The sequence below is a fragment of the Chelonia mydas genome, chromosome 21 (genome assembly GCF_015237465.2).
Source record: "Chelonia mydas isolate rCheMyd1 chromosome 21, rCheMyd1.pri.v2, whole genome shotgun sequence".
Classification (NCBI taxonomy): Eukaryota; Metazoa; Chordata; order Testudines; family Cheloniidae; genus Chelonia; species Chelonia mydas.
In genome coordinates this window covers 14,365,607-14,391,936 of record NC_051261.2, presented here as the reverse complement: position 1 = coordinate 14,391,936, position 26,330 = coordinate 14,365,607, and the positions used below count along the sequence as shown (strand labels likewise).

General features: G+C 45.9%; 2 protein-coding genes across 15 annotated transcripts in view; one reads left to right on the top strand and one right to left on the bottom strand.

The window, feature by feature from the left end:
• Positions 1–25,962, bottom strand: DRAM2 (DNA damage regulated autophagy modulator 2). Of its 5 annotated transcripts, none has more exons than XM_043533838.1 (9): positions 25,904–25,962; positions 16,621–23,128; positions 16,168–16,430; positions 13,848–13,915; positions 12,722–12,861; positions 8,745–8,907; positions 5,254–5,336; positions 1,093–1,185; positions 1–381 (listed from the first exon to the last, which is right to left on the bottom strand). In XM_043533838.1, the coding sequence occupies exons 3-9, from the start codon at positions 16,296–16,298 to the stop codon at positions 274–276; spliced, it is 786 nt and encodes a 261-aa protein (XP_043389773.1). In that variant the 5' UTR covers positions 16,299–16,430; positions 16,621–23,128; positions 25,904–25,962; the 3' UTR covers positions 1–273. The 5 variants fall into 5 exon arrangements, with proteins under 5 accessions (XP_043389773.1, XP_043389771.1, XP_037741031.1 ...); XM_043533836.1 differs by lacking the exon at positions 25,904–25,962 and adding an exon at positions 25,765–25,897; XM_037885103.1 differs by lacking the exon at positions 25,904–25,962 and adding an exon at positions 25,765–25,896 and having other exon boundaries at positions 16,621–16,738.
• The window catches only part of CEPT1 (choline/ethanolamine phosphotransferase 1), a 44,282-nt gene continuing 43,847 nt past the window's right edge, over positions 25,896–26,330 (top strand). For 2 of the 10 annotated variants that reach the window (XM_037885100.2, XM_037885097.2), the window contains exon 1: positions 25,896–26,029. The gene's annotated coding sequence lies outside the window, so the exon portion shown is untranslated. Of the gene's footprint in view, positions 26,138–26,330 lie in introns of all 10 variants that reach the window. The other 8 variants (XM_037885099.2, XM_037885101.2, XM_043533834.1 and 5 more) reach the window with 8 other exon arrangements.

Genomic DNA, 26,330 nt, shown 5'->3' with positions numbered 1-26,330 from the left:
CAACTTTCCAATGTCCATTTTATTCTTCATTCTATAAAATGTATAAGTGCAGAAATGTATTACAGGTTATTGATAATACTGATTATTAATCACCTTTGCATTGCTATGTGGGTTAACAGCAAAACCCTTTATGTGTCAAAGTGATTGAATTTAGCCTCCTCTTTAACTGGATGGAATTTTTGATACAAACGCTTATATAAATTGTTAGTATTATTGCTACTTTCTAAATTCCTGAGATATAAAAGCTGAGAAAGTGTTTTCTCTCCCACTTAGTTATAAACGTCCTCCAATCAACAGTGTGTGTTCATCAGCCACAAAGCTATTGGGTGTATTGCAAACGTTGTGTCCACTTAAACTGACATCCGCACGCAAGGAAATTTTCTGTAATAGAAAAAAATGAGAGAGAAAAAAAATAACATAAGTTAGCAGAGCTCCCCTATTTACTCTGCTCTTTCCCCAGAGTAGCTTCTACAGCCAAGTCCAAGCACCCTGAAATGGATATCACTCCAAAAACTACTTGCCTGCTAAGAAAGCAAAATATTAGTAACTCAAATAGCCCTGAGAGACCCATGAGGAAATAATATGGCATTGTCCAAACTTCTCTCACGACTGTTCAGGGTGTGAAAGTTTTCACAGCTCAGGAAGGAGATAATCGGCTGATCTATAGGTGACTGCAGGTGCAGACAGAGGTTGCTAGAGATAGGTCGCAAAAGAGTTTTCATTCTAATCCCCTGTTTTCAGTAACCAAGAATTTTCTGAAACATTCCTCTCTTGTGCTATTTTCCATGTTATTTCCTGAGCTATGATAGCTCTCCAGCACATATAGGATATGAAAGTAGTGAAAGCTAATTCTGGTCCCTCAGTAGATATACCTTAGGGACACAGCACAAAGAAAATCTATTGAGTAAGATGGGACCATGTTTACCTTGCTGCTCTTTCAGGGTAGGATCCCAAGACAATCAAAAGAAAGGTGTATTGTTGTAACTAGGCTGGTGGGGCTGAGTTTACCAGCTCTGATATTTGATGAAGGATGTTAAGTTTATTTCATGAGTCTCAGGCTATATAAAGCATTGGACACAAACTGCGCCTTACCTGAAAATCACGGATGTAGGTGAGGAAAAAGCTGAGGAAGGAGAAAGCCAGAGACCATTCTGAGATTGTGCTGATGATGTGAACTATGTAGCCCTGTATTGAAGAAAAAATACATCTATGTAGTGAGACTGCTTTTTCAGTCTCCAGTAGTAGAAGGCTTACATTTCTGCATTTCAAACTCTTTCATAATAGAATGAAATAAGCTGAATTTACCTGGTGTCTGGGAGGGAAAGGGTGAAGTATTCTTTCCCCAGAGGGGTGCAGAGATCATAGAATCATAGAATAACAGAGTTGGAAGGGACCTCTGGAGGCCATCTAGTCCACCCCTGCCCAGAGCAGGACCAATCCCAACTAAATCATCCCAGCCAGGGCTTTGTCAAGCCTGACCTTAAAAACTTCTAAGGAAGGGGATTCCACCACCTCCCTAGGTAACGCATTCCAGTGTTTCACCACCCTCCTAGTGAAAAAGTTTTTTCTAATATCCAACCTAAATCTCCCGCACTGCAACTTGAGACCTTTATTCCTTGTCCTGTCATCTGCTATCACTGAGAATAGTCTAGATACATCCTCTTTGGATCCACCTTTCAGGTAGTTAAAAGCAGCTATCAAATCCCCCCTCATTCTTCTCTTCTGTAGACTAAACAATCCCCGTTCCCTCAGCCTCTCCTCATAAGTCATGTGTTCCAGACCCCTAATCATTTTTGTTGCCCTTCGCTGGACCCTCTCCAATTTCTGCACATCCTTCTTGTAGTGTGGGGCCCAAAACTGGACACAGTACTCCAGATGAGGCCTCACCAGTGTCGAACAGAGGGGAACGATCACGTTCCTCGATCTGCTGGCAATGCCCCTACTTATACAGCCCAAAATGCCATTGGCCTTCTTGGCAACAAGGGCACACTGTTGACTCATATCCAGCTTCTCGTCCACTGTCACCCCTAGGTCCTTCTCTGCACAACTGCTGCCTAGCCATTCGGTCCCTAGTCTGTAGCGGTGCATTGGATTCTTCTATCCTAAGTGCAGGACTCTGCACTTGTCCTTGTTGAACCTCATCAGATTTCTTTTGGCCCGAACCTCCAATTTGTCTAGGTCCCTCTGTATCCTATCCCTACCCTCCAGCGTATCTACCACTCCTCCCAGTTTAGTGTCATCTGCAAACTTGCTGAGGGTGCAATCCACATTATCCTCCAGATCATTAATGAAGATACTGAATAAAACCGGCCCCAGGACCGACCCTTGGGGCACTCCGCTAGATACCGGTTGCCAACTAGACATGGAGCCATTGATCACTACCCGTTGAGCCCGACAATCTAGCCAACTTTCTACCCACCTTGTAGTGCATCCATCCAGCCCATACTTCTTTAACTTGCTGACAAGAATACTATGGGAGTCCGTGTCAAAAGCTTTGCTAAAGTCGAGGAATAACACGTCCACTGCTTTCCCTTCATCCACAGAACCAGTTATCTCATCATAGAAGGCAATTAGATTAGTCAGGCATGACTTTCCCTTGGTGAATCCATGCTGACTGTTCCTGATCACTTTCCTCTCGTCTAAGTGCTTCAGAATTGATTCCTTGAGAACATGCTCCATGATTTTTCAGGGCACTGAGGTGAGGCTGACTGGCCTGTAGTTCCCAGGATCCTCCTTCTTCCCTTTTTTAAAGATTGGCACTACATTAGCCTTTTTCCAGTCTTCCGGGACTTCCCCAGATCGCCATGAGTTTTCAAAGATAATGGCCAATGGCTCTGCAATCACATCCGCCAATTCCTTTAGCACTCTCGGATGCAACGCATCCGGCCCCATGGACTTGTGCACGTCCAGTTTTTCTAAATAGTCCCGAACCACTTCTTCCTTCACAGAGGGCAGGCCACCTCCTCCCCATGCTGTGCTGCCAGTGCAGTAGTCTGGGAGCTGACCTTGTTCGTGAAGACAGAGGCAAAAAAAGCATTGAGTACATTAGCTTTTTCCACATCCTCTGTCACTAGGTTGCCTCCCTCATTCAGTAAAGGGCCCACACTTTCCTTGGCTTTCTTCTTATTGCCAACATACCTGAAGAAACCCTTCTTGTTACTCTTAACATCCCTCGCTAGCTGCAACTCCAAGTGTGATTTAGCCTTCCTGATTTCATTCCTACATGCCCGAGCAATATTTATTTACTCATCCCTGGTCATTTGTCCAATCTTCCACTTCTTGTAAGGCTCTTTTTTGTGTTTAAGATCAGCAAGGATTTCACTGTTAAGCCAAGCTGGTCGCCTGCCATATTTACTATTCTTTCTACACATCGGGATGGTTTGTCCCTGTAACCTCAAAAAGGATTCTTTAAAATACAGCCAGCTCTCCTGGACTCCTTTTCCCCTCATGTTATTCTCCCAGGGGATCTTGCCCATCAGTTCCCTGAGGGAGTCAAAGTCTGCTTTTCTGAAGTCCAGGGTCTGTATTCTGCTGCTTTCCTTTCTTCCTTGTGTCAGGATCCTGAACTCGACCATCTCATGGTCACTGCCTCCCAGGTTCCCATCCACTTTTGCTTCCCCTACTAATTCTTCCCGGTTTGTGAGCAGCAGGTCAAGAAGAGCTCCGCCCCTAGTTGGTTCCTCCAGCACTTGCACCAAGAAATTGTCCCCTACGGTTTCCAAAAACTTCCTGGATTGTCTGTGCACCGCTGTATTGCTCTCCCAGCAGATATCAGGATGATTGAAGTCGCCCATGAGAACCAGGGCGTGCGATCTAGTAGCTTCTGCTAGTTGCCGGAAGAAAGCCTCGTCCACCTCATCCCCCTGGTCCAGTGGTCTATAGCAGACTCCCACCACGACATCACCCTTGTTGCTCACGCTTCTAAAGCATCATGTGCAGATGGATGACAACTCCTAACTCGCTATTTTTTGGAACTCATGTACCTTGTACACATTGCTTCTAATGTATATTGGGGGCTAGATTGTTGCTTTACTACATAATGGCCTCTAAAGGTCAACTAACAAAGTACAGCTACATCACATGTAGCTTTGACTTGCCCACTTTCCTCTCTTCTTCCCTCTTTTGTCCCCTGCTCTCCCCTCTTTCTCCATTCATAGAATCATAGAATATCAGGGTTGGAAGGGATCTCAGGAGGTCATCTAGTCCAACCCCCTGCTCAAAGCAGGACCAATCCCCAAAGTTTGCCCCAGATCCCTAAATGGCCCCCTCAAGGATTGAACTCATAACCTTGGGTTTAGCAGGCCAATGCTCAAACCACTGAGCTATCCCTGCCCCCACCCTGATTTTTCCTATTAATCTCTCATACCCACTTCAGTAACCCACCAAACAGCAATGAACACACAGGCTTCATCTTCAATGCAAAATGCTACCATGTTAAAATGTGACTGTAAAGAATCTTGTTGGCTGACAATTCTGATCATAACTTTGTGGTGAGCAAAGACAAAGCAGGTCATGTACAGCACAGCAGCTGCTAGTCATTAAACCTGTACTTTTACCAATGGTTACAGAGCCTGTACCTAATAACTTCTTTAAGTTCTTTTCACTGTAGTAATCCTCACAACGTCCTTCATTCATTACCACTTCTCAAGGTTTCTAGTTTAATTTAGGGCTTGATTCTGCAACCCTTACTTGCACTGAGTAGCAACTGGGCAAGCCATCTCATGTTTGCTCAAACAGTAAAAGTTCATTTGTTCCATCTACTGAAAATGTTTTATGGTAATTCTCAGTTGTTCATGCATTTGTCTATATTTGCAACTGAAGGTCATCGAAAGCATGGGAGAGATGTACACTTTGATTTAAAGGAAAACTGTAGATGCAACAGTGAGAAATTAAGCACAGAAAAGCAAATACAGGAAATTTGGAAACAGTTTGTTAAATGATCAATCTTTACTTTGTCCCCTTACACCTATGAATTAACATGGCTTCTGAATAAAACTTAATAGTGAGAAACACACAAGAAAATAGCAGCAGCTCTTGTGTTCTCCCCTTCGGCCCCTCTCATTCTCCAAGGATAAGCAAACTTCCATCCCCTCACCATTGTGATCCAGGCAATCCAGCAGCCTGGGCATTCCCATCAGTTAGAAAGTCTGCATTAGCCTTCATACATGGAACACTTTCTCCAATGCTAAATGGACACACCGTCCTTTATGGAATTTCCTACCTTTTCCTCCCCACTCTCAAAATCAGACTTACTTTCTCCTGTGGGTTCCAGTGCAGCTTCTGTACTAGGTCAGTTCCATACAGGCCACTGTACAAAAGGACCGAAGAAACAAACACTAGAGAAACAAGGTAAGGAAGATGCGAGATGCTAAATGGCAAATTTGGAAAAAATGTTCCAGTTAAGGTCTAGACTAAGTTTCACCCTGCGGCCAGGTATCTACATAAATGGATGGGACCTTGGGCTCTGAAATGCCAAGATAAGATGTGTTTACCATAATGAACAGTAACCTTGAGGTGAAACAGAAAGTTAGTCTTTGCAACAAAAGTGTAGTTTCTTACCCCATAACTAGGGCCCTACCAAATTCATGGTCCATTCTGGCCAATTTCACAGCCATAGGATTTGAAAATTAGTCAATTTCACTTTTTCAGATGTTTACATCTGAAATTCATGGTGGTGTAACTGTGGGGGTCCTGACCCAAAAGGGAGTCATGGGGCAGTTGCAAAGCTGGTGTGGGGAGTCACGGGATTGCCATCCTCACTTCTGTGCTGGGCTCTGAAGGCAGCAGCCATTGAGCTTACGGTAGCTGGATGAAGCTCCCGGAGGTGGCAGTGAGTGTGATCTCCCCTATCTGCTGGGAATGCCTCAGCCAGGGGCTCCTAGTTGTTAGTCCAGGCCAGTGGCAGATTAATGACTGGGCCCATGCCCAGGGGCCCCAGCCAATTTGCGGGCCCCTTGGAAAAATGGGCACCCTGAGCCCTGGCGGGAGCCGTGGAAACAAAAACCCAAAATCTGACTCCCTACTGGGCTGGGGAAGGACAGGACTTGCTCTTCCCCTGCACGGCTGCTCTTGGGCAGAGATCAGATGCATCTCCAGGTACCTCCTCTGGCTGCAGGAAGCTCCGGGTCTGCGCTGCCTCTGGAGATGGGTCTGATCTCCCCACCGATAACTGAGATTCTTAGTCAATGAATTCCTTCCGTCCTTAAAAAAATAATTAATGGGGTGGGAACAGTGAATCAGTGGAAGTTGTGGTGGTGGGGAATCACATGGCTGCTGTCTGGATGACAGCACGGCACAAGTGGGAAGGGGCAGATTTATGGATTCTAAGACCAGAAAGGACAATTGTGATCAAGTCTGACTTCATGTATAACACAGACTACAGGACATCTTGAACTAATTGCTGTTTGAACTAGCACAGATCTTTTAGAAAAACATCAAAACTTGATTTAAAAACTTCCAGTGATGAAGAATCCAGCACAATCCTTAGTAAGTTGTTCCAATGGCTAACTGCCCTTGTTGTTAACTTGTTCCTTACTTCTAGTCTGAATTTGTCCAGCTTCAATTTCCAGCCACTGGATCTTGTTATATTTTTGTCTCTTAGACTGCAGAGCCCTCTTATCAGTTTGTTCTTCCCCATGCAATTATTTAAACTATAATCAAGTCACCCTTTGTTAAGCTAAACAGTTTGAGCTCCTTGAGCCTAGCGCTGAAAACATTGTTTGCAATCCTTTCATCTTTTTCTTCGCTCTCTTCTGAACCCTCTCCAATTAATCAACATCCTTCTTGAACTGTGGACACCAACAGGGGACACAGTATTGCAGTAGTGGTTGCAAGACCATTTACAGAGGTAATAAAACCTCCCTACTCAATATTCTCATTTATACATCCAAAGATCTCATGAGCCTTTTTGGCTACAACACTGCACTAAGAACTCATGTTCAGCTGACTGTCCAGGTGTCTTTCAGTCACTGCTTCCCATGCTGTAGGGGCCCTGATGCTGTATGACCACCTTCTGTGGTCTAGATGTATGACTTTCTATGGAGTTCTGTTAACACAAGCTATCTGCTTGCAATCACTTTACAAAGCAGTCCAGATAGCTCTATATCCGCAACCTGTCCTCTTCATTATTTACCACTCTCCCCAATCTTCATCTGCAAACTTTATCAGTAATTTTGTGTTCTTCCAAGTCATTAACTAAAAATATTAAATAGTGTGGGGCTCCAAAGGAAACCCTGGAGGACGCCAGTTGATACACACCTGCTCAATGATGATTCCCCTTTATAATTACATTTTGAGACCTGTCAGCCAGTTTTTAATCTGTTTAATGTGAGCCATGTTGATTTTGGACTCTTGTAGTTTCTTATCAAAATGTAGTGCACTACCCTGTCAAGTCAAGGTACATTTCATCAACTTCAGCTCCTTTAAAACTCTTGGGTGCAAGTTAACCACACCAGATAATTTTTAAAATGTCTAGCTTTAGTAGCTGCTCCCTAACATCCTCCTTAATCACAATTGGAATGGAGAGTATTTCATCACCATATGATATATTTATATCACCTGACTTTTCCCCAAATACAGAACAGAAATATTTATTGAACACTTTTACCTTTTCAGTTTCTTTTTGACAGGTCAACCATGTCCAGCTAGTAATGGACCAATACCATTGTTAGGAACAAAAGGAATCCTATACTTAAGGATAATAAGGTGATTAACGCTGCTGGCCATAGATTACTCCTTTTGCTTCCCTTACCAATTTTCTACAATTCATTGTATTAATATAATTCAGAAGCTACCAACTTGCCCTTTCTTCCATTTTGTGGATGGATGAGAGTTATTTTAAATAGCTACTTTCACTTCCCATCTATACTAGATTGGCTAGTGGTTTTTGTTTTTTTTAAACCAGCGTGGCCTTTTCTTTAGTGTGGCTCTTTGGGTATCTAGTAAAATGTTCTTGAATAGTTCCCAATCATCCATTATTTTTTGGTTTAAATCCTTTGTCAACTGGTTTGGCTCATACTTATTTTCAGCTTTGTGAAACTGGCCCTTTTAAAAACACCAAATGTATATAGAGTCCAAACCAGTATTATATATTTGCACATAACAAGTGATCAAGTCATGATTACTTGTACCTAAGCTACTGCTAATTTTTAGTTCTGTGATCAGTTCCTATTTTTTGTCCTGTGATCTTGTGCATTCTGTACTAGTTTACACTTTGAAATGGATTTAAGATGTATCTTAACCTAGAGCACACTTCCATACTCTAAATGAAAGATGACAAAAGCATGGTTAATGCAGGGTTTGCTTGTTTTTATTTAACTACTGACGCTCTCCCACTAAAAACACTGGTCTCTTTCATGCACTTCCCCTTTTCAGGTCTTGGTGCTTTGATACCACATTTCTTTGCCATCTTCAGCTCTCTTGGAATGAAGAATCTACTTTGCAACCTCAGTAAATGGTGAACCATCCCTTCTGCCCGTCTTGAGCTAGTGTGACAGATTGGCAGGATTAACTCAGTGATTCTTTTCTTTCTGATGTTAGACAAAACCCATGAGACAATATGAAGAGAGAGCACAATGTAGATTGTATGTCTATAGACTAGTATGTATTCTATGGTTATATGTTATTTAGCACTGACAACTATTTAGAGATCCTACACGTTTCTTTGCACATTTTTCACAAACTTACTCTATTTTATGATCTAGCTTGTACTATTAGTGTTACTTGTATTTCACAACAAAGGATACTGCTTGCTATGCTTGATCCACACCAGAGTAACACGATCACTCGGATCCAAAAAATTTTTGGCTGCATCATGTAGGAAAGAATAGTCTGAACCAGTATGTAAATGGCTCCTATTCCAAACGTTAGACAGGCTCCAACTACGTGCATATAAAACAGCGTATATTTCTAGGTGGAAAGACAGATATAAATAAAATATAATCTGTACATAAAATATACAGAACACAATTTAGCTTATTGCAGTGCTGATAGCTCCACTCTATCAAAGCTCAGACAATTTATTTCTGTAAAAGCTTTGCCTGCAGCTGCCACCACCTCTAACTGTGATCTCCTCACATCTCTCAAGTTAAGCAGTGCTGGGACAGAGTCAGCACTTCGATGGGAGACCTTCAAAGGAAATCCACATGTGGGTTAGCAGTAATTCAGCAGCTGCCAACTCTCTGTCAGTACATGTTGTCATGGAGCAATTGGCTGCCGGAGGGCCAGTCTTTCAGATGAAACATAAAACTAAGGTCTTGGCCACTTGCGGTTCTTAAAGTTCCGGTGACACTTTACTCAAGAGCAGAGATTTTAATAAACTGGCCAGAACAGCAGGGCTTTTAGTTTGTTGCGATAACTTTTAGTTAGTTAGTGCAATAATTAGAGCTATGTTAACAGTGCATGGACTTGAGCATAACAGCATGAACTTCTTTTGTTTCTTAGAACAACCCTTCTTTTTAGTTACCTGGGGGTGGGGGGGCACATGGAAGAATAAAAGCTTTTACTGAGCTTTCATTGGCCACATACTTCTTATAATAGTGTTGTTGTTAAGCTTAACCCTCCTAAACAGCCCATTATTAGACTAGGCAACACTCAGTGTTCTCAATTAAACTAGTTCATCTGTCATCACTTCCCATCATTCGGACACAAAAAACTCAGTGTCAAGTCACAGATTCTCATTTAATAATGAAAAGATGACAAACTGACTCCTAGGATGGCTGTGTGAAATATAGCCTTAATGAGACTAGTCTGTAAATAACTGAACAGTACTAGCAAAAAGGAAGTGGAGGAATTATTCAGGAGGTTTGAAGCAAGTAAAATGAGAATAGGCCCATCAGACAATGGAATAATATCATGATGAGAATAGTACCAGTAACCTGCACATACACAGAGTCTTCCATCTGAGGATCAAACTATTTTTTTTTATGAAAAAACTGACCCTTACATGTCCTTTGTGGGTAAGTATTCACATTTCCATTTTACAGATGAGAAAGCCAAGGTACAGAGTTCAAAGCTGACCTTTTCAAAAAGGCCACTGATTTTTGGGTTCCCAACTTGGAGGCTTGGGGCCTGACTTTGAGTCGCACAGCACTTGCAGCTCCACTTCAAGCCACTAGGCACTGCAGGTGCTCAGCACTTTTGTAAATGATGCACAAAGTGTGTCAAGCTGGACACACAACTGTCAAGTCGCCTGTAGTCAGTAACCACTCTTGAAAATCTGGCTGTATGCTACTTGTCCAAGGAGGCCTGTAGTTTAATGACAAGAAATCATCTAGGTCCTATCACAAGATGTATTCAGAGAAAACGGGGATGCAACACTGAAGCTGGATAAAGGAAGCCCTGCAATTACGCAGATGAGGGCAGGGATCAGGGATTAGACGGCCTATTAACCCCTTCTATCCTAACAGCTAAGTTTATGAACACAACAGGATCACACAATACAGGCTAAAACCTAGTGGTTCTGATTCTACTCTGAAAAGTGACTCTGTAAAAATGGAATCATGGGGTTCTCTGTTTGTGTCTCAATTACTTTAGATAAAATTGGCTCAGTGTATTGGTCCTTCCTGACTGCCAGTTCTGCACACTCAAACCAGCTGGAGTCACTTGTGCGTCACCACCAGTAATAAAGCTTCTTCAGGTCAAAGCAGGTTCTCAGTGATACCTGTGCTACACCACTGAATGCAACAGCATTGCACAGGTCTAACTGACTGGAATTTAGTAAACAAATAAATTTCACCTTACTCCCTCTTAGGTATGTTCACTCTTCAATTCTAACAGGGGTTAAGAACAATAAAAGCTTGGCATTAAAACCAGCAGTGGCTCCTTTGAATAAGAAAGGGTCACTTCTACTTATTTTAGAAGTAGAACGGAATCACACCTTAAGTAGAATACATACTTCAAAATGTAACAGTAACAAACTGTAAAAGATGGAATTGACTCGACTATTATCAAAGAAACACAGGGTTTCCCATAGAAAATCAGATTGTGGAGGCACTCAGACAAGTGTTTTGTCTTTGGACAGTGACCAGTTCCTGGTGCTGAGAAGGAAGGCAGGGAAAAAAATGCACCTGACTGACTGTGCGTGATCGATTCCTCCTCGCTCCGCAGATCATCTTATGCCCTAAACCCTGAGACTGGGTTCCCCTTATTTCAGCGACATAACTGCAGATGAGATTAATGGTAATGAAATCATCCAGGCCCTTACGAAATCTGGCCACGTATTTAATCAAACGCCAATAAATTCCCAAGGCTGACTCTGCACCTGTACTGTAGAAATCAGAATTTAAATTGTGCGCTGCTATACTGCCATCCCGTGGTCAAATATGTTTTTCTGTATTGACAGTGTAGAGATCAACAGAGAAATTTTCTTTGGGCTCGTCTGCACAGGAAAATTGATCTGCGTAGCTATAGCACAATAAGTATTCAATTATTCTGCTCTCGCTATGCCTGTCAATTTTTCCTTGCAGACAAACCTTTGGCCTCTCACATGTACCCATTTGGCCAGAGTTCTACGAGGCAGCATCCACTGACACCCTCAACAGTTTCTGCATCGACCACTATCTGGAGTTCTCTGCTTGGTGTCCCCCTCTGGAACCCTTTTGCTCACCCTTCGATCTTACTCCTCTTTCTGCCCCTCTTGATTTATCTTCTGTAGTTAGTGGAATCTAATTCTTTTTTTGGCTCCTTCCTTTTTCTGTGGGATCCTCCTTGCCAGCACTGGTAGTCAAATACGCTAATAAGCATAGCTGCCAAGTTCTGGTTTGTACCATGTGCCATTTTATGTGTAGTATTAATTAACTAACTTGCATATAACCCTAAATTTAGGCTTAGTCAAACACATCATCCCTTGATCATTGGTGGGGTTAGGACATGGAGCTGAATAAAACCTGGCATCTCTAGCCATGGCAGGTGAGTGGGCACAGGGAAGAAGGAGTAGCTAGATGGGTGCTTGCTGGGACGTCAAGAAGTGCTGGGCCTGTGGAAGGATAGGAAGTGCTAGAGCCCCTGGGGGCGGCTGGGGACAGTGGGTGCTGGGGTTCCCAGTGGGCAGGGGCTATGTGCTATAGATCATGTGGTACAACTGGATTTGGGGGAAGAGAGGAGGCTGGAGTCTGAGGCCAGTATCAAGCTCCTCATCTTTTCTTTCTGCTCCCACCACATGCTCTCGCCACCTCCTGGCTTCTCATTCCTGGCCCTAATCCAGCAGGGGAAGGAGGCACTTGGATCCTTGCTCAGCAGGCACCGCAGCAGCCAAAAAGCTGCATAACTGCAGACAAATGCCAGCATCCTTTTGGCAGATCCACTGGATGCAAGAGACTCCAACTGAGATGTGGACATGCATGACATGGCTGCCAAATCCATGACTGTTGCCATCAGACGGTGAAAACCAGAAGCTCTGCATATGGCCTTTCTTGCTTGTGGTGTGAATATTTAAAAGGTTATCAGTTTGAGAGAGGGAAAACTCTGAAAAGGAAGATAATGTTGTAGAGAAAAATAGACAGTTGAGAGACAGGAGAAGGACAGAGGTTACTATGGCTTGTAATTCCTCCAAAAATGTCTTGTTTTGAAAGAAAACATACATAAAGGACCTGTTTTTCAGAGGTTGTGAGCACCCACAGCTATAACTTAAGTCAGTGGGGGCTCAGCACCTCTGAAATCTGGTCCAAAATACTGAATTGTCCTTCCACTATAACATCCAGGAAACTGCAGACAGAACACAAACCTGGAAGTTGGCAATAATGCAAAGTCCAAAGCAGCTTATCATTCCGAGCGTAAAGCCAGCCTTATTTAATCTGGCGATCTTGAGTTCTCCTGGACTCAGAGCATACACTTGTTTATAGCGAACATACACAGTGGCAATACCTGTGAACAAACAACCCAAATGCAGTGAGGCTTAAGTAAACAAGGAGACTATTCTTGTCTACTGTAAGGTGATATGAGAGACAGAGGTCATTGTTATATTAAAGGCAAAAACTACATTGAGGTGTGGTCTACACTAATGAAGGAAGTCAATCTAAATTACGCTAGTTAAGTTACGTAAATCATTTAACTTAAGTCGACGTAGCTTAGATCGACTTACAGCGGTGTCTACGCTGCACTATGTTGATGGGAGATGCTCTCCTGTTGATATAGCTTCCACCTCTCGAGGAGGTGGAGTACCGAAATCAACAGGAGAGCGCTCTGCCATCGACTTATCATGTCTTCACCAGACCCAGTAAATCGAAGCTGCTGCATCGATCACAGCAATGCTGATTTAGCGACTAGTGAAGACAAGCCCTAAGAGAGCAAAGTGAGGAATTCAAGCCAGGAAATGAAGTGAAGTGACAGAAATGCAAATACCTTCTGATAAAGGCATGTAGTGTTTGTGATCCCAGATTAGATTAAACTGATTTTTCAAGACATATGAGAGTCCACTTCCCCGATGATGTCACTACTGGGCACAGTTAAGGTTATGGACATGTCATAAATGTGCGTTTTCATACCTTAACATGTCTTGATTTCTTTTAAGCTTAACCTTAGCTATGACAGGTTTCAGAGTAGCAGCCGTGTTAGCCTGTATCCATAAAAAGAAAAGGAGTACTTGTGGCACCTGAGAGTTTCCTGCACTAATAAATGCTTGGTTTGGGGATAATTACAACAGTCCTGTAATGCATTTCACCCTAAATAACTGATCTGTACTCTCAGCCTCACTCTCTTAATGTAGCTTTTGTCTGGGAATTATGGGTAATTTAGTAATAATGAAACTATAAGTAAGGCATTACGTATAAATAAGTAACTTAGCACTCCTGTTTAATAATTTGTATTCCAGAAATGTTTACAATGTGCTAGAGGTCATTTTAACTACTTACCTAAGAAAGTGGAAATATTTAACATAATCCCAAATAAGCATCTTTCAGGAGGTATTGTCCCTGTGTCACTGTAAGAAAAACAGTATAAGAAATATGGTTCTCCGTCATGTACTGTAAATTCCCATCACAGAAATGCATCTTTATAAGAGGAGGAAAGGAAAGGAGAAACAGGGTCATGAACGATTCAAAGCAGTTTCACCTATTTTGTTGTACACTATTTAAGCAATTTACTGTGCTAATTTCTAGGGCTGCAGAACCCAACATGACTGCCTTTTTGTTATGGGCACAATGGTTTTAGAACAGGAACAATATGTACAAACCAACATAGCTATCCTCTTTGTTTATGTTAATTCTACATAAGAAGTTAAAAGATAGTTACGGCTGTAAAATGAAGCACTCTGAAGTCTGGAAAGGCCAAAGTTAAGGTTCCAACTGGACATATAGATTACAATACAGATTTTAATTATATAATCACTCATTTTTCAAAGGACACTTGCATCATTTAGTGTGCAGGCTGGACTGTATACAGTAAATGCGGGAGCTGTTCATTATTTTTTATCTTTAAGTGTTCAACATGTGGTCCCATATGTTATTCACTGCACACAACAAAACATCTGCCTGATTCACTATAAACAAGGCAGACTTGCAGAGTTAAATTTTTACCCTTATAAATGAGGGTCAAGATATTCAAAAATGACTAATAGGTTGGGAGCCTCCATTTTTGGTTGTCCAACTTGAAATACTTTAATGGGGCCTCACTTTCTAAAGTGGATGCTCAGCACTTTCTGAAAAAAGGGCTCCTTTAAAGTGTCTCAAATTCGGCTCTCAAAATCTCAGGAAAATCTTGCCTGATATTTCTGTATCTCCACTGCACCACGGTGGAACTCTGAGTAAATCTATCAGGAGATCAAAAAGGCAGCAGCATTAATCATAACAAAGGGAAAGATTGGGCATTAAGCCCGCAGGCAGGCTGGTGTCTCAAACCCTAAGGGTGAAGCTGCCATACCCACATAAGCAAGAAGAAATGTTAGAAAGGAGAGTTTTAAAGAGATTAAACAATGAGTGAAAAGTTCTCACTGCTAATTTAACCTGTAAAGCCCCAGTGCAAAGGCCAGCATAAGGCCTAGGAACTGTTTAAATCCCTTTAAACCCTATTCTGAGGACCCAAGAAGGAATTAAGTGGCACATAGCCCTGGGGCTGGCTTTCTGCATGGGGTGAATCTCATTTTATATGACTAACAACGTTATAAAACAGCAGCTAAAAATTGTGTTTTGTTTTTTTTAAAAAAAGCCTGAATCAGAAGGTAACACTGAAATCCTGGCCTAAGTGAGAGTAAACCACATGACACAGAAGGGCACTAAACTAAGAAATATGAGAAATTAGATCTAAATATACATTCCGGAACTTACAGAAAGCTAATTGTCCCTAGGTTTTGTGCTGGAAAGATAGAATTTTTTGTAATTTGCACAAAGCATGACACCTTTTCTGATATGGGCAGTTACAGCTCATCTCTAGCAGCTCAATAGCCAATGGACCAGTTTGTGAAGGCTGCCAGCCCTTCCACCAAATGGAGGAGAAATTAGAGAGGGAAGATGATGGTAGGTCCAGCCATCTGAAGGAGGACAGCAGCAGAGGCACATGCAGGCCCTTAGTACTTCCAGAGAGATGTTAAATTCTGTGACTGTGCTTGGTTAGCAGAACTAAGAATTACCCACGGTTGTCTATGACCCTGCACCAGCAACTGATTTAAGTTAAAAAACATGTTAAAACCAAAGAGGGAAAAGCCTACGTTTCAAATGAAAAAGCCATATTGTCAAGGAACACGGGTTCCCAATCTCAAGATTGCAAGGGAGGGGAGAAGGTTGTAACCACCCGGCCCTTCCCGTACGGCTAGAAAGGAGGGTGTGTCTGGGTGAGTCCAAACACAGAAGAGGCTGAGAACTGGCATCATAGAACAAGAACTCTGGATTCAGATATTTATTCTATGACTCTGTGCCTCCAATTACCCAACATCTCTAGCGATCACTAAAACACCCAGTGATATCGTGATGACATTAACATAGGCCATGAAAACTTTAAAATGTAAATGTTTGTGTTTGTTCAAAAAATTAAACTAAATTAAATTACCAAGACAAGTATTGATGTTTTTGTTTTAAATATCTTCTTAGTTTAATGTTAGAACGGCTAATCCCAAAACTATACATTTTAAACTACAATTTTTAAAAGGTTAGGGGAAACATTTGCATAAAAAAGAAAGGCCAGTTCTGGCATGAATACTGTGGTATAGTTAACAGTGCAACAGTTAAGAGTTTTACTGACCTGATGTAGGGCACCAAAGGGTCAATGTGACGTAGAAGGATTGCGGTAATGTATGAAAATATGAAAGAAGCGGCTGACCAAACAACCAAAGCCGAAGGCAAGAAACAGAGGCCTTGCTGAAACCACCACATTGCAGCACTGTTTCACAAATCCAAACGCTGTGAAGAATCAAACAGGCAAAAAATCTTTGGTTTTGTCTCAGTGGTTTTCTCTTCTTGAAGCCAAAGTGGCAACCGTGTTAACATGCAGTCTCCATGCGCATCCTGTTATAAACAGCCACAGTAAGAGAAGACAAATTGGATTTAGTATCAGTGCCACTGAAAGCCACAACACGAGGCTTACAGGAAGTCACTGCCCTTACAACCCAGAAGTAACTTTAAAGTGAAAAGCAGAAACTTCTTTTGGAAACTTTCATTCTGCAACTCACAGAAGAAAACTAGAGAAGAAACTCACTGATGTCATTTTGTCTGCTTCCACATGTGTCTGCTTCCACAGCTGTGTCAGGAGAGCCACTGTGTTGTGATTCTTTCTCTTCGACTCTTTTTGTGCACAAAAGCTCTTCAAGGTTAAGCTCCAGGGATCAGGGAGGATAGTGAGTGCAGTGAGTACAGAATATGCCTCAGTGACAGTTTTACCAACAAAGGAAACGAAAGGTTCTACAACTGCCAGTAACAACAAACTGGGCACATTTACAAAGTGACCTGACGATACAGAAATATTAGTAACTCTGGCAGTTATTGAGCACCTTCTATCTGAAGCTCTCCAGACACTTTACAACCTCACACTTAAGTCAGTAAATATGTGCATAGATTTCTTTTGGCAAGAGCTGGCTGCTGCCATCCTGGACCCTCAGAGACAACCACCACCTAATCCAGCTGCAGAGGAAGTTCCGCTTACACACCGAGTTAGTTAAGTACCTCACGCTGCGTTTATACACCTATCCGGTTTTGAACGTTGGAGCCTCAGAGCGAGGTCACCCTTCATACAGAGCAAGATGTACAGGCACAATGTGTAGCTGTGTCACCCCCACAAGAGCACAGGGAAGGAACCGTAACTCCTTCCTTGCCGCTGGGGGGGAAGTAGTTTGCTACTGGCTCCAAGCTGGAAACTAAGAATAGAGCCCAGTTCTACAAAATCACGGTCTTGCGCTTTAACCACAAGGCCAGTCTTACATTTGAGAAACAAAGGTCACAGAAACTGGTTAAGCTTAGTGGATGTAAGTGTCCAAAGAGATGAAAGATTGGAGACTGTGAACAGAGCAAGGGACAGGGCAAAGAAGACGAGGAGAAGTGAGCAATGTAGAGAGAGTGGTGATCAGAGAGAGGTCAAAGACAGAACCCTCAGAAAAGAGCAGGGCCAGATGATGAATAAGGCAGTGCAGAGTTAGTCCACAGCTGGACAGGAAATACAACATTGAAACTAACCAGAATGAGGGTGGTCAGTTGCAGAGACAGGAATAGAGAGAGCTAGTCATCAAAGTACAGGAACAGAGACTGAGGGAGCCAGAGTGATGGAGGATCCCATGGAGCGGGGGAGAGAGACTAGACAGAAAGGAAGAGGAGGTATGGGAAGAGAGAATCTGAAAGTGATGAGGAGGCTCCTCCTCTCCAGCCAGTGGATGGGGAAGTGAGAGAAGAAACTAGATTCCAAGAACAGAGCAGAAGGCGAGTCAGAGAGGGAGAGATGGGTCTCAGAGTGAGGAATTGGGAGATAAAGTGGGAGGTCTCATCCCTGTGTTACCTCTGAGCCTGCTTGAGTGTAATGAGTCATCAGTTACCTACAGCGTTCAGCCAACCCACAGGCGAGATCCCACCAGGTGATCTCAAGGAAGGTACATAGGCTCCTGGGAAGCAGCCTCTCTAGTCTGCTCAATGTCACTACTTGTCTGGGAACACTGCCCTTACTGCGGCTCCTGCTCTAGTGTGTACCTGTGGCTGTTTCCCAGCTAGCCCACCCCAATTCCAGCCTGCATCTGCTCCTGCCTCAGCTGTGAACTCTGACAGATAATAGACTGACAGGAAGTGGAGTAGTAGGAGGAAGGAGAACAGGGGGTGGCAGTCAAAGAGTCCAAAGGGCAAGCATAAAGGCAGGAGACAGAGCAGGAATAGAAGAAGGATATGAAGAGAAGAAAAAATATGGTCCAGAGCTGACAACCTCCTCCATGTTCCAGAGGGCTGGAGAATTTATTCTATCCAGATTACCCTTCTGATATGAATTGATCCAACCCCTATGAGACAGGCCAGACATACATCTTCATCTTGCCCACTCTTTGCATACTGCCCTGAAATCCCAGAGTATCCCATGTCCCTCAGTGATGTCTTTATTCTGTCCTTTCCCCATGGACGGGTGTAGGATTTGTGTGGAGGCCATGCTTGACAGCACATGGCTGCCAGGTATCCCTCCCTCAACTACTTCCCTGAAGTTGGTCACTAATTTAAGTACTCTTGCTCCTTTGCCCCCTCAGTCTGGGTCTTACATGCTACACCAGCACCAATCCTCTGTCCACCACTTGCTGATAAATTTGGGGACCTCTTCAAGTATGGGGTGTAGATTCTAAGCATAACCAGCTGCCATTAATCAGGCTCTGGAACTCTCTTGACATGAGACAGAAACCTACTTTGTACTTGCTAAAATCTGAAGAGTGGGTATGGGTTACATCATACAACAAAAAGGCAGATGTATTTTGCTATGATGCATGACAGTCTCTAGCATGGAAGTGGAAGGTGGATGGGGATACAGAGGCAGAATTAAGGTAGGGTGGGAATCTGAAGTGCCCATGTACTAACTTTCTGGCATTTAATATTTCATTTTCAAGCTATTAATAAAATAACACTAGCACTTTCGTGAACTTCCATTATAGGATTGCTGACCAAGTCTTAAAAGAGCAACACTCTGATGCAGAAACTACAGAACCCAAACCACCAAAAAAGAAAATCAACCTTCTGTTGGTGGCATCTGCCTCAGATGATGAAAATGAATGTGCGTCGGTCTGCACTGCTTTGGATCATTATTGAGCAGAACCTGTCATCAGCATGGAAACATGTCCTCTGGACAGTTAGGTTAGGCTAAAAAACCCCAAAACAGGTAAAAACAATTCTACATTTGTAAGTTCAACTTTCACGATTAAGAGATTGCACCACAGTACTTCTAAGAGGTGAACTGAAAAATACTATTTCTTTTGTTTATCTTTTTTACAGTGCGAATATTTGTACTAAAAAATAATAATATAAAGTGAGCTTTACTTTGTATTCTGATTTGTAACTGAAATCAATATATTTGAAAATGTAAAAAACATCCAAAAATATTTAAATAAATGGTATTCTATTATTAACAGTGCGATTAAAACTGTGATTAATTGTGATTATTTTTTAATCTCCCGATTAATTATTTTAATCCTTTGACAGACCTAACTGGAAGTGTTATCAGAACACATAAAGAAAAGTGTCAATATAACAGGACAGTAAGATGTCAAATAAGGGTTTTAGGCTTATAGATTTTAAGGCCAGAAGTGACCATTAATCATCCAGTCTGACCTCCTGCATCACACAAGCTATACAATTTCACCATTAATTCAATGCAGAAATAAGACTATACAACTCTGTCTGAGAAACAGCTTGTGAGATACAATACTGAACTCCTGTTCAGAAATGTAACTGTCTCCAAAGGAAAAGAATCCTGTTAAATGTAAGGTACTCTAATTTAGTTACCAACTTTAGCGAGCAGAGAATTTGTCATAAAAAAGTTAAAAAGAAAAGGAGTACTTGTGGCACCTTAGAGACTAACAAATTTATTAGAGCATAAGCTTTCGCGAGCTACAGCTCACTTCATCACTTCATGTCGTTTGCTACTGGCTCCAACAAGGAAGCTAAGACTAGAGCCCAGTTCTACAAAATCACGGTCTTGTGCTTTAACCACAAGGCCAGTCTTACATTTGAGAAACAAAGGTCACAGAAACTGGTTAAGCCTAGTAGATGTAAGGGTCCAAAGAGATGAAGTGATGAAGTGGCAGCTTCATCGGATGAAGTGAGCTGTAGCTCACAAAAGCTTATGCTCTAATAAATTTGTTAGTCTCTAAGGTGCCACAAGTCCTCCTTTTCTTTTTACGGATACAGACTAACACGGCTGCTACTCTGAAACCATAAAAAAGTTAGTTATTGTATACTGGACTATTACAGCAACTAAATCAGTAGACGTATACAAGAAGTGACAAACATACAAAATTCTGTAGATCTAGCTAAAGGCATAGAAAAGATGATATGACGTATTGTAGTATTTGAGAAACATGATGATGTAATCAACTATATCACAATGCAATACTCACAGCCTCAACTTTGGAATTTCCTGACTTTGCATGCTTAACTGTGCAACATCAGTTTGACTAATGTATTTATTTAATCTATGCATAAGGTCACTGTAATATTAAGATGTAGCACAAGGTCAGACTGTCTGAAGAATGGCAAGGATGTACATGAAAGCATACAGGTGACAGTCCATATAATTGTGCTTTAGTGAACATCCAAAGCCAGGATTCTGTGTACAAAATTAATTCACACTAGTAACTTCCTGTGCTTAGAAAAGCCTTGCATATTTTGTCCACCAAGCACCCCTTCTCAACTCTTTCAAATTTCTCTTTAAAACTCACTTCTAAAAATTCTTCTACTCTCCCATGGCCCCTCACCTAGACAGCTGCCCTGTGTCCTGCCTCTTTTTTTTAAATTGTCTAATTAAGGACCGTATTGTGCAATTGGAACTACGTGGGCAGATGCTTGTGTATAGGTAGGCCCTGCACAGTGTAAACAGAGAAGGAAGTGTCTTCACTTTATCTGTAAAGTGCGGTGTACATTTATGGTATTGTATAAATGATTATTAACAGTTTACTCTATGAAGATGTCCTATTACCTTCTATGTAAAGAATTATGTAAACAAATACTTTAACACCCTTGCTACGTCATATCATAGAATCATAGAATCATAGACTATCAGGGTTGGAAGGTACCTCAGGAGGTCACCTAGTCCAACCCCCTGCTCAAAGCAGGACCAAGCCCCAACTAAATCATCCCAGCCAGGGCTTTGTCAAGCCTGACCTTAAAAACTTCTAAGGAAGGAGATTCCACCACCTCCCTAGGTAACACATTCCAGTGTTTCACCACTCTCCTAGTGAAAAAGTTTTTCCTAATATCCAACCTAAACCTCTCCAACTGCAACTTGAGACCATTACTCCTTGTTCTGTCAACTGCTACCACTGAGAACAGTCGAGATCCATCCTCTTTGGAACCCTCTTTCAGGTAGTTGAAAGCAGCTATCAAATCCCCCCTCATTCTTCTCTTCCGCAGACTAAACATCCCCAGTTCCCTCAGCCTCTCCTCATAATTCATGTGTTCCAGTCCCCTAATCATTTTTGTTGCCCTCCGCTGGACATTTTCCAATTTTTCCACATCCTTCTTGTAGTGTGGGGGCCAAAACTGGACACAGTACTCCAGATGAGGCCTCACCAATGTCGAATAGAGGGGAACAATCACGTCCCTTGATCTGCTGGCAATGCCCCTACTTATACAGCCCAAAATGCCATTGGCCGTCTTGGCAACAAGGGCACACTGTTGACTCATATCCAGCTTCTCGTCCACTGTAACCCCTAGGTCCTTTTCTGCAGCTGCCTAGCCATTCGGTCCCTAGTCTGTAGCGGTGCATGGGATTCTTCAGTCCTAAGTGCAGGACTCTGCCCTTGTCCTTGCTGAACCTCATCAGATTTCTTTTGGCCCAATTCTCTAATTTGTCTAGGGCCCTCTGTATCCTATCCCTATCCTCCAGCGTATCTACCTCTCCTCCCAGTTTAGTGTCATCTGCAAACTTGCTGAGGGTGCAATCCACGCCATCCTCCAGATCATTTATGAAGATATTGAACAAAACCGGCCCCAGGACCGACCCTTGGGGCACTCCACTTGATCCCGGCTGCCAACTAGACATGGAGCCATTGATCACTACTCGTTGAGCCCGACAATCTAGCCAACTTTCTGTCCACCTTATAGTCCATTCATCCAGCCCATACTTCTTTAACTTGCTGGCAAGAATACTGTGGGAGACCGTGTCAAAAGCTTTGCTAAAGTCAAGGAACAACATGTCCACTGCTTTCCCCTCATCCACAGAGCCAGTTATCTCGTCATATAAGGCAATTAGATTAGTCAGGCATGACTTGCCCTTGGTGAATCCATGTTGACTGTTCCTGATCACTTTCCTCTCCTCAAAGTGCTTCAAAATTGATTCCTTGAGGACCTGATCCATGACTGAGGTGAGGCTGACTGGCCTGTAGTTTCCAGGATCCTCCTTCTTCCCTTTTTTAAAGATGGGCACTATATTGCCAACTGGTCTAGATAGTCACAAATGTAGGCGTCTTTATTCCTGATGTATTTAACTATTTAAAAATACTTATCTCAGTCTCTGGCTCTTTATTTCCATTTTCTTAAGGAGTTTTTTTAAGCCTTCTGTTGGATAGAATATATTAAAGCACTTAATTTCTCTCTCCCTCTTGCATTATTTATCAAGTGTAATTATAGGTAATTATCAGGACTAGGCAAGGGCTAGTAAAGATGCTTTTAAATGAAATCTGAAAAAAGACAGAACTGGAGAGGAGAGAACTCCCACAACTGCAGGGGTAAAACAGTGGGGTGAAGGGGGCAGAGATGAGGTGGGGGGAATCAATAGGCTGGAGAAAGTCAATGAAGAGCTTAAAAACCTGAAAACTCCTTTGAAGACAGGTGTGATGTGGTTTTGTTTCTTTGAATGTGTGTGGTGTGCAGGAACATTCTGCACATGATTAAGTAGAGAGATCTAGGACTTTATGAGGCTATGGAAAAGGGATTTTGTAATAATAAAGATGAGAGGCTGTCAAGGCATGGATGAGGTGGAGTTAAAATAGTTGCTTAGATGGTCTGTATTGCAGAGTAAGCAGAAATCCCAACAGCAGCTGTGAAAGAAGGAAAATTCTGAGGTAAGGATGACATCCAGAAACACAGGAGTTAAATGAAAGATACACCATGACCCTCTCAGGAAGGGATAGCAGATGAATGAAAATGCGCTGTATCTGAGATAAGTATTTCCATCCCTGAGACATTGTGTTGAAGCAAGCAGGCGCACATTACTTTGTTAAGACAAGCACAAAGAACGGAGAGGGTGGAGTCATTAAATGTGTCAAAAGGGTTCATTTGAGTATTGTATTGTCAGGGTAAAAGTTAAAGGTAAAGCTAAGGTGACTAAAAAGGAGGAGGCGGGGTGGAAAGCCCAGAGAAACACGGAGTAAGCCTGGAGATACACACCACAAAGTCTGACCTGAGCCAGGCTGAAGAGAAGATTTTAAAAGGGGCTGGACAGTGGTGAAGCTTTAGAAAGGCGATCCCAAAGGAAGAAGCACCAGTAAAGTAAGCAGGAAGGGTAAGGGGAGCTGGAAGGGGTGGGATAACACCAGGACGGAGAGAATCAGCGGGGAAGGGTAACAGGAGGCAGGAAGAGAGTCAGTGGGACAGGGCAGGAAGGGGCGTGGGGGGCTGGATCAGGACAATGGGAGGTGTAAAGGGAAGAGTTAGTGGGGCAGGTCCGTGGCGGGAGGGGGTGGGGGGGCTGGAGGCGGGCAGGGGAGGTGTGAGGGCAGTGGAGTGGAGGGAGGTGGGGGCGGGAAGTGGGGGGAAGGGATACGGGGGGATCAGGGCAGTGTCGGGGGGTGGGAGATGGGGCAGGGCAGTGCGGAGAGGGGGGATCAGGGCAGTGTAGGGGTGTGGGGGATGGGGGCGGGGCAGTGTCGGGGGGTGGGCGATGGGGCGGGGCAGTGCGGAGAGGGGGGATCAGGGCAGTGTCGGGGGGTGGGGGATGGGGGCGGGGCAGTGCGGAGATGGGGGGATCAGGGCAGTGTCGGGGGGTGGGGGATGGGGCGGGGCAGTGCGGAGAGGGGGGATCAGGGCAGTGTCGGGGGGTGGGAGATGGGGGTGGGGCAGTGCGGAGAGGGGGGGATCAGGGCAGTGTCGGGGGGTGGGGGATGGGGGCGGGGCAGTGCGGAGAGGGGGGATCAGGGCAGTGTCGGGGGGCGGGGGATGGGGCGGGGCAGTGCGGAGAGGGGGGGATCAGGGCAGTGTCGGGGGGTGGGGGATGGGGCGGGGCAGTGCGGAGAGGGGGGATCAGGGCAGTGTCGGGGGGTGGGGGATGGGGGCGGGGCAGTGTCGGAGGCGGGGGATGGGGCGGGGCAGTGCGGAGAGGGGGGATCAGGGCAGTGTCGGGGGGTGGGAGATGGGGGCGGGGCAGTGTCGGGGGGTGGGAGATGGGGGCGGGGCAGTGCGGAGAGGGGGGATCAGGGCAGTGTCGGGGGGTGGGGGGGTGGGGGCGGGGCAGTGTCGGGGGGCGGGGGATGGGGCGGGGCAGTGCGGAGAAGGGGGGATCAGGGCAGTGTCGGGGGGTGGGGGATGGGGGCGGGGCAGTGCGGAGAGGGGGGATCAGGGCAGTGTCGGGGGGTGGGGGATGGGGGCGGGGCAGTGTCGGGGGGCGGGGGATGGGGCGGGGCAGTGCGGAGAGGGGGGATCAGGGCAGTGTCGGGGGGTGGGGGGTGGGGGCGGGGCAGTGTCGGAGGCGGGGGATGGGGGCGGGGCAGTGCGGAGAGGGGGGATCAGGGCAGTGTCGGGGGGTGGGGGATGGGGGCGGGGCAGTGCGGAGAGGGGGGGATCAGGGCAGTGTCGGGGGGTGGGGGATGGGGGCGGGGCAGTGCGGAGAGGGGGGATCAGGGCAGTGTCGGGGGGTGGGGGATGGGGGCGGGGCAGTGCGGAGAGGGGGGGGATCAGGGCAGTGCCGGGGGGGTGGGGGCGGGGCAGTGTCGGGGGGGCGGGGGATGGGGGCGGGGCAGTGCGGAGAGGGGGGATCAGGGCAGTGTCGGGGGGGTGGGGGATGGGGGCGGGGCAGTGCGGAGAGGGGGGGATCAGGGCAGTGTCGGGGGGTGGGGGATGGGGGCGGGGCAGTGCGGAGAGGGGGGATCAGGGCAGTGTCGGGGGGTGGGGGATGGGGGCGGGGCAGTGCGGAGAGGGGGGGATCAGGGCAGTGTCGGGGGGTGGGGGATGGGGGCGGGGCAGTGCGGAGAGGGGGGATCAGGGCAGTGTCGGGGGGTGGGGGATGGGGGCGGGGCAGTGCGGAGAGGGGGGGATCAGGGCAGTGTCGGGGGGTGGGGGATGGGGGCGGGGCAGTGCGGAGAGGGGGGATCAGGGCAGTGTCGGGGGGTGGGGGATGGGGGCGGGGCAGTGCGGAGAGGGGGGGATCAGGGCAGTGTCGGGGGGTGGGGGCGGGGCAGTGTCGGGGGGCGGGGGATGGGGGCGGGGCAGTGCGGAGAGGGGGGATCAGGGCAGTGTCGGGGGGTGGGGGATGGGGGCGGGGCAGTGTCGGGGGGCGGGGGATGGGGCGGGGCAGTGCGGAGAGGGGGATCAGGGCAGTGTCGGGGGGTGGGGGATGGGGGCGGGGCAGTGTAGGGATGAGGGGGGCAGGGCGGACTCGGACCCGGCTCGGTGCCTGTCAGACCCCGAGGAGAGCGCGCGCTCTCCCCCCCCCCCCCCGCCCGCCCCGCGCGTGCCTCACCTCGGGCTCTCCTGCCTCGCCCCCATGGCCTCTCCGCACCCGGCAGCGCGCGCACGGCAGGGACACGGGGGAGTGAGCCCGGGCCGCGCGCGCCACACGCCCAGCCCCGCGCGCTCCCGAGCCGGTCTCCCACACCCACCTCTCAGCGCGCGCTCCCGAGTCACCCCTCCCCCGCCGCCGCCGCCCGCCCGCCACCGGGCTCATTTACGGCAGCCGCAAAAGGGACGTAAAAGCGCCGCCCGGGCTCGTGAAGAGAGACGCTGAGGTAAATGCCGGGTCCTCCGAGGGAGCCTGAAGGGCCGAGCCGGGGCCCCGTGTGAGCGGCTCCGCCGGGCAGTCCCTGTTTCCGGGGCTGGGTGTGTGACCGGGTCTCGCCCCCGGGGGGTCCCTGCCTTCCGGGCTGGGGCCTGAGCGGGGGGAGGCGGCGGCGGCGGCGGCGGTGGGGGGCCGGGAGCGGGGCCGGGGCGCTCCCCGCCGAGGGGGGTGATGTCCTGTCCCGCCCCGGGCCAGGGCTTCTCTGCAGCATGGCTGGGGCTAGCGGCCCCTGGCAGGGGTCCCTCTGGCTT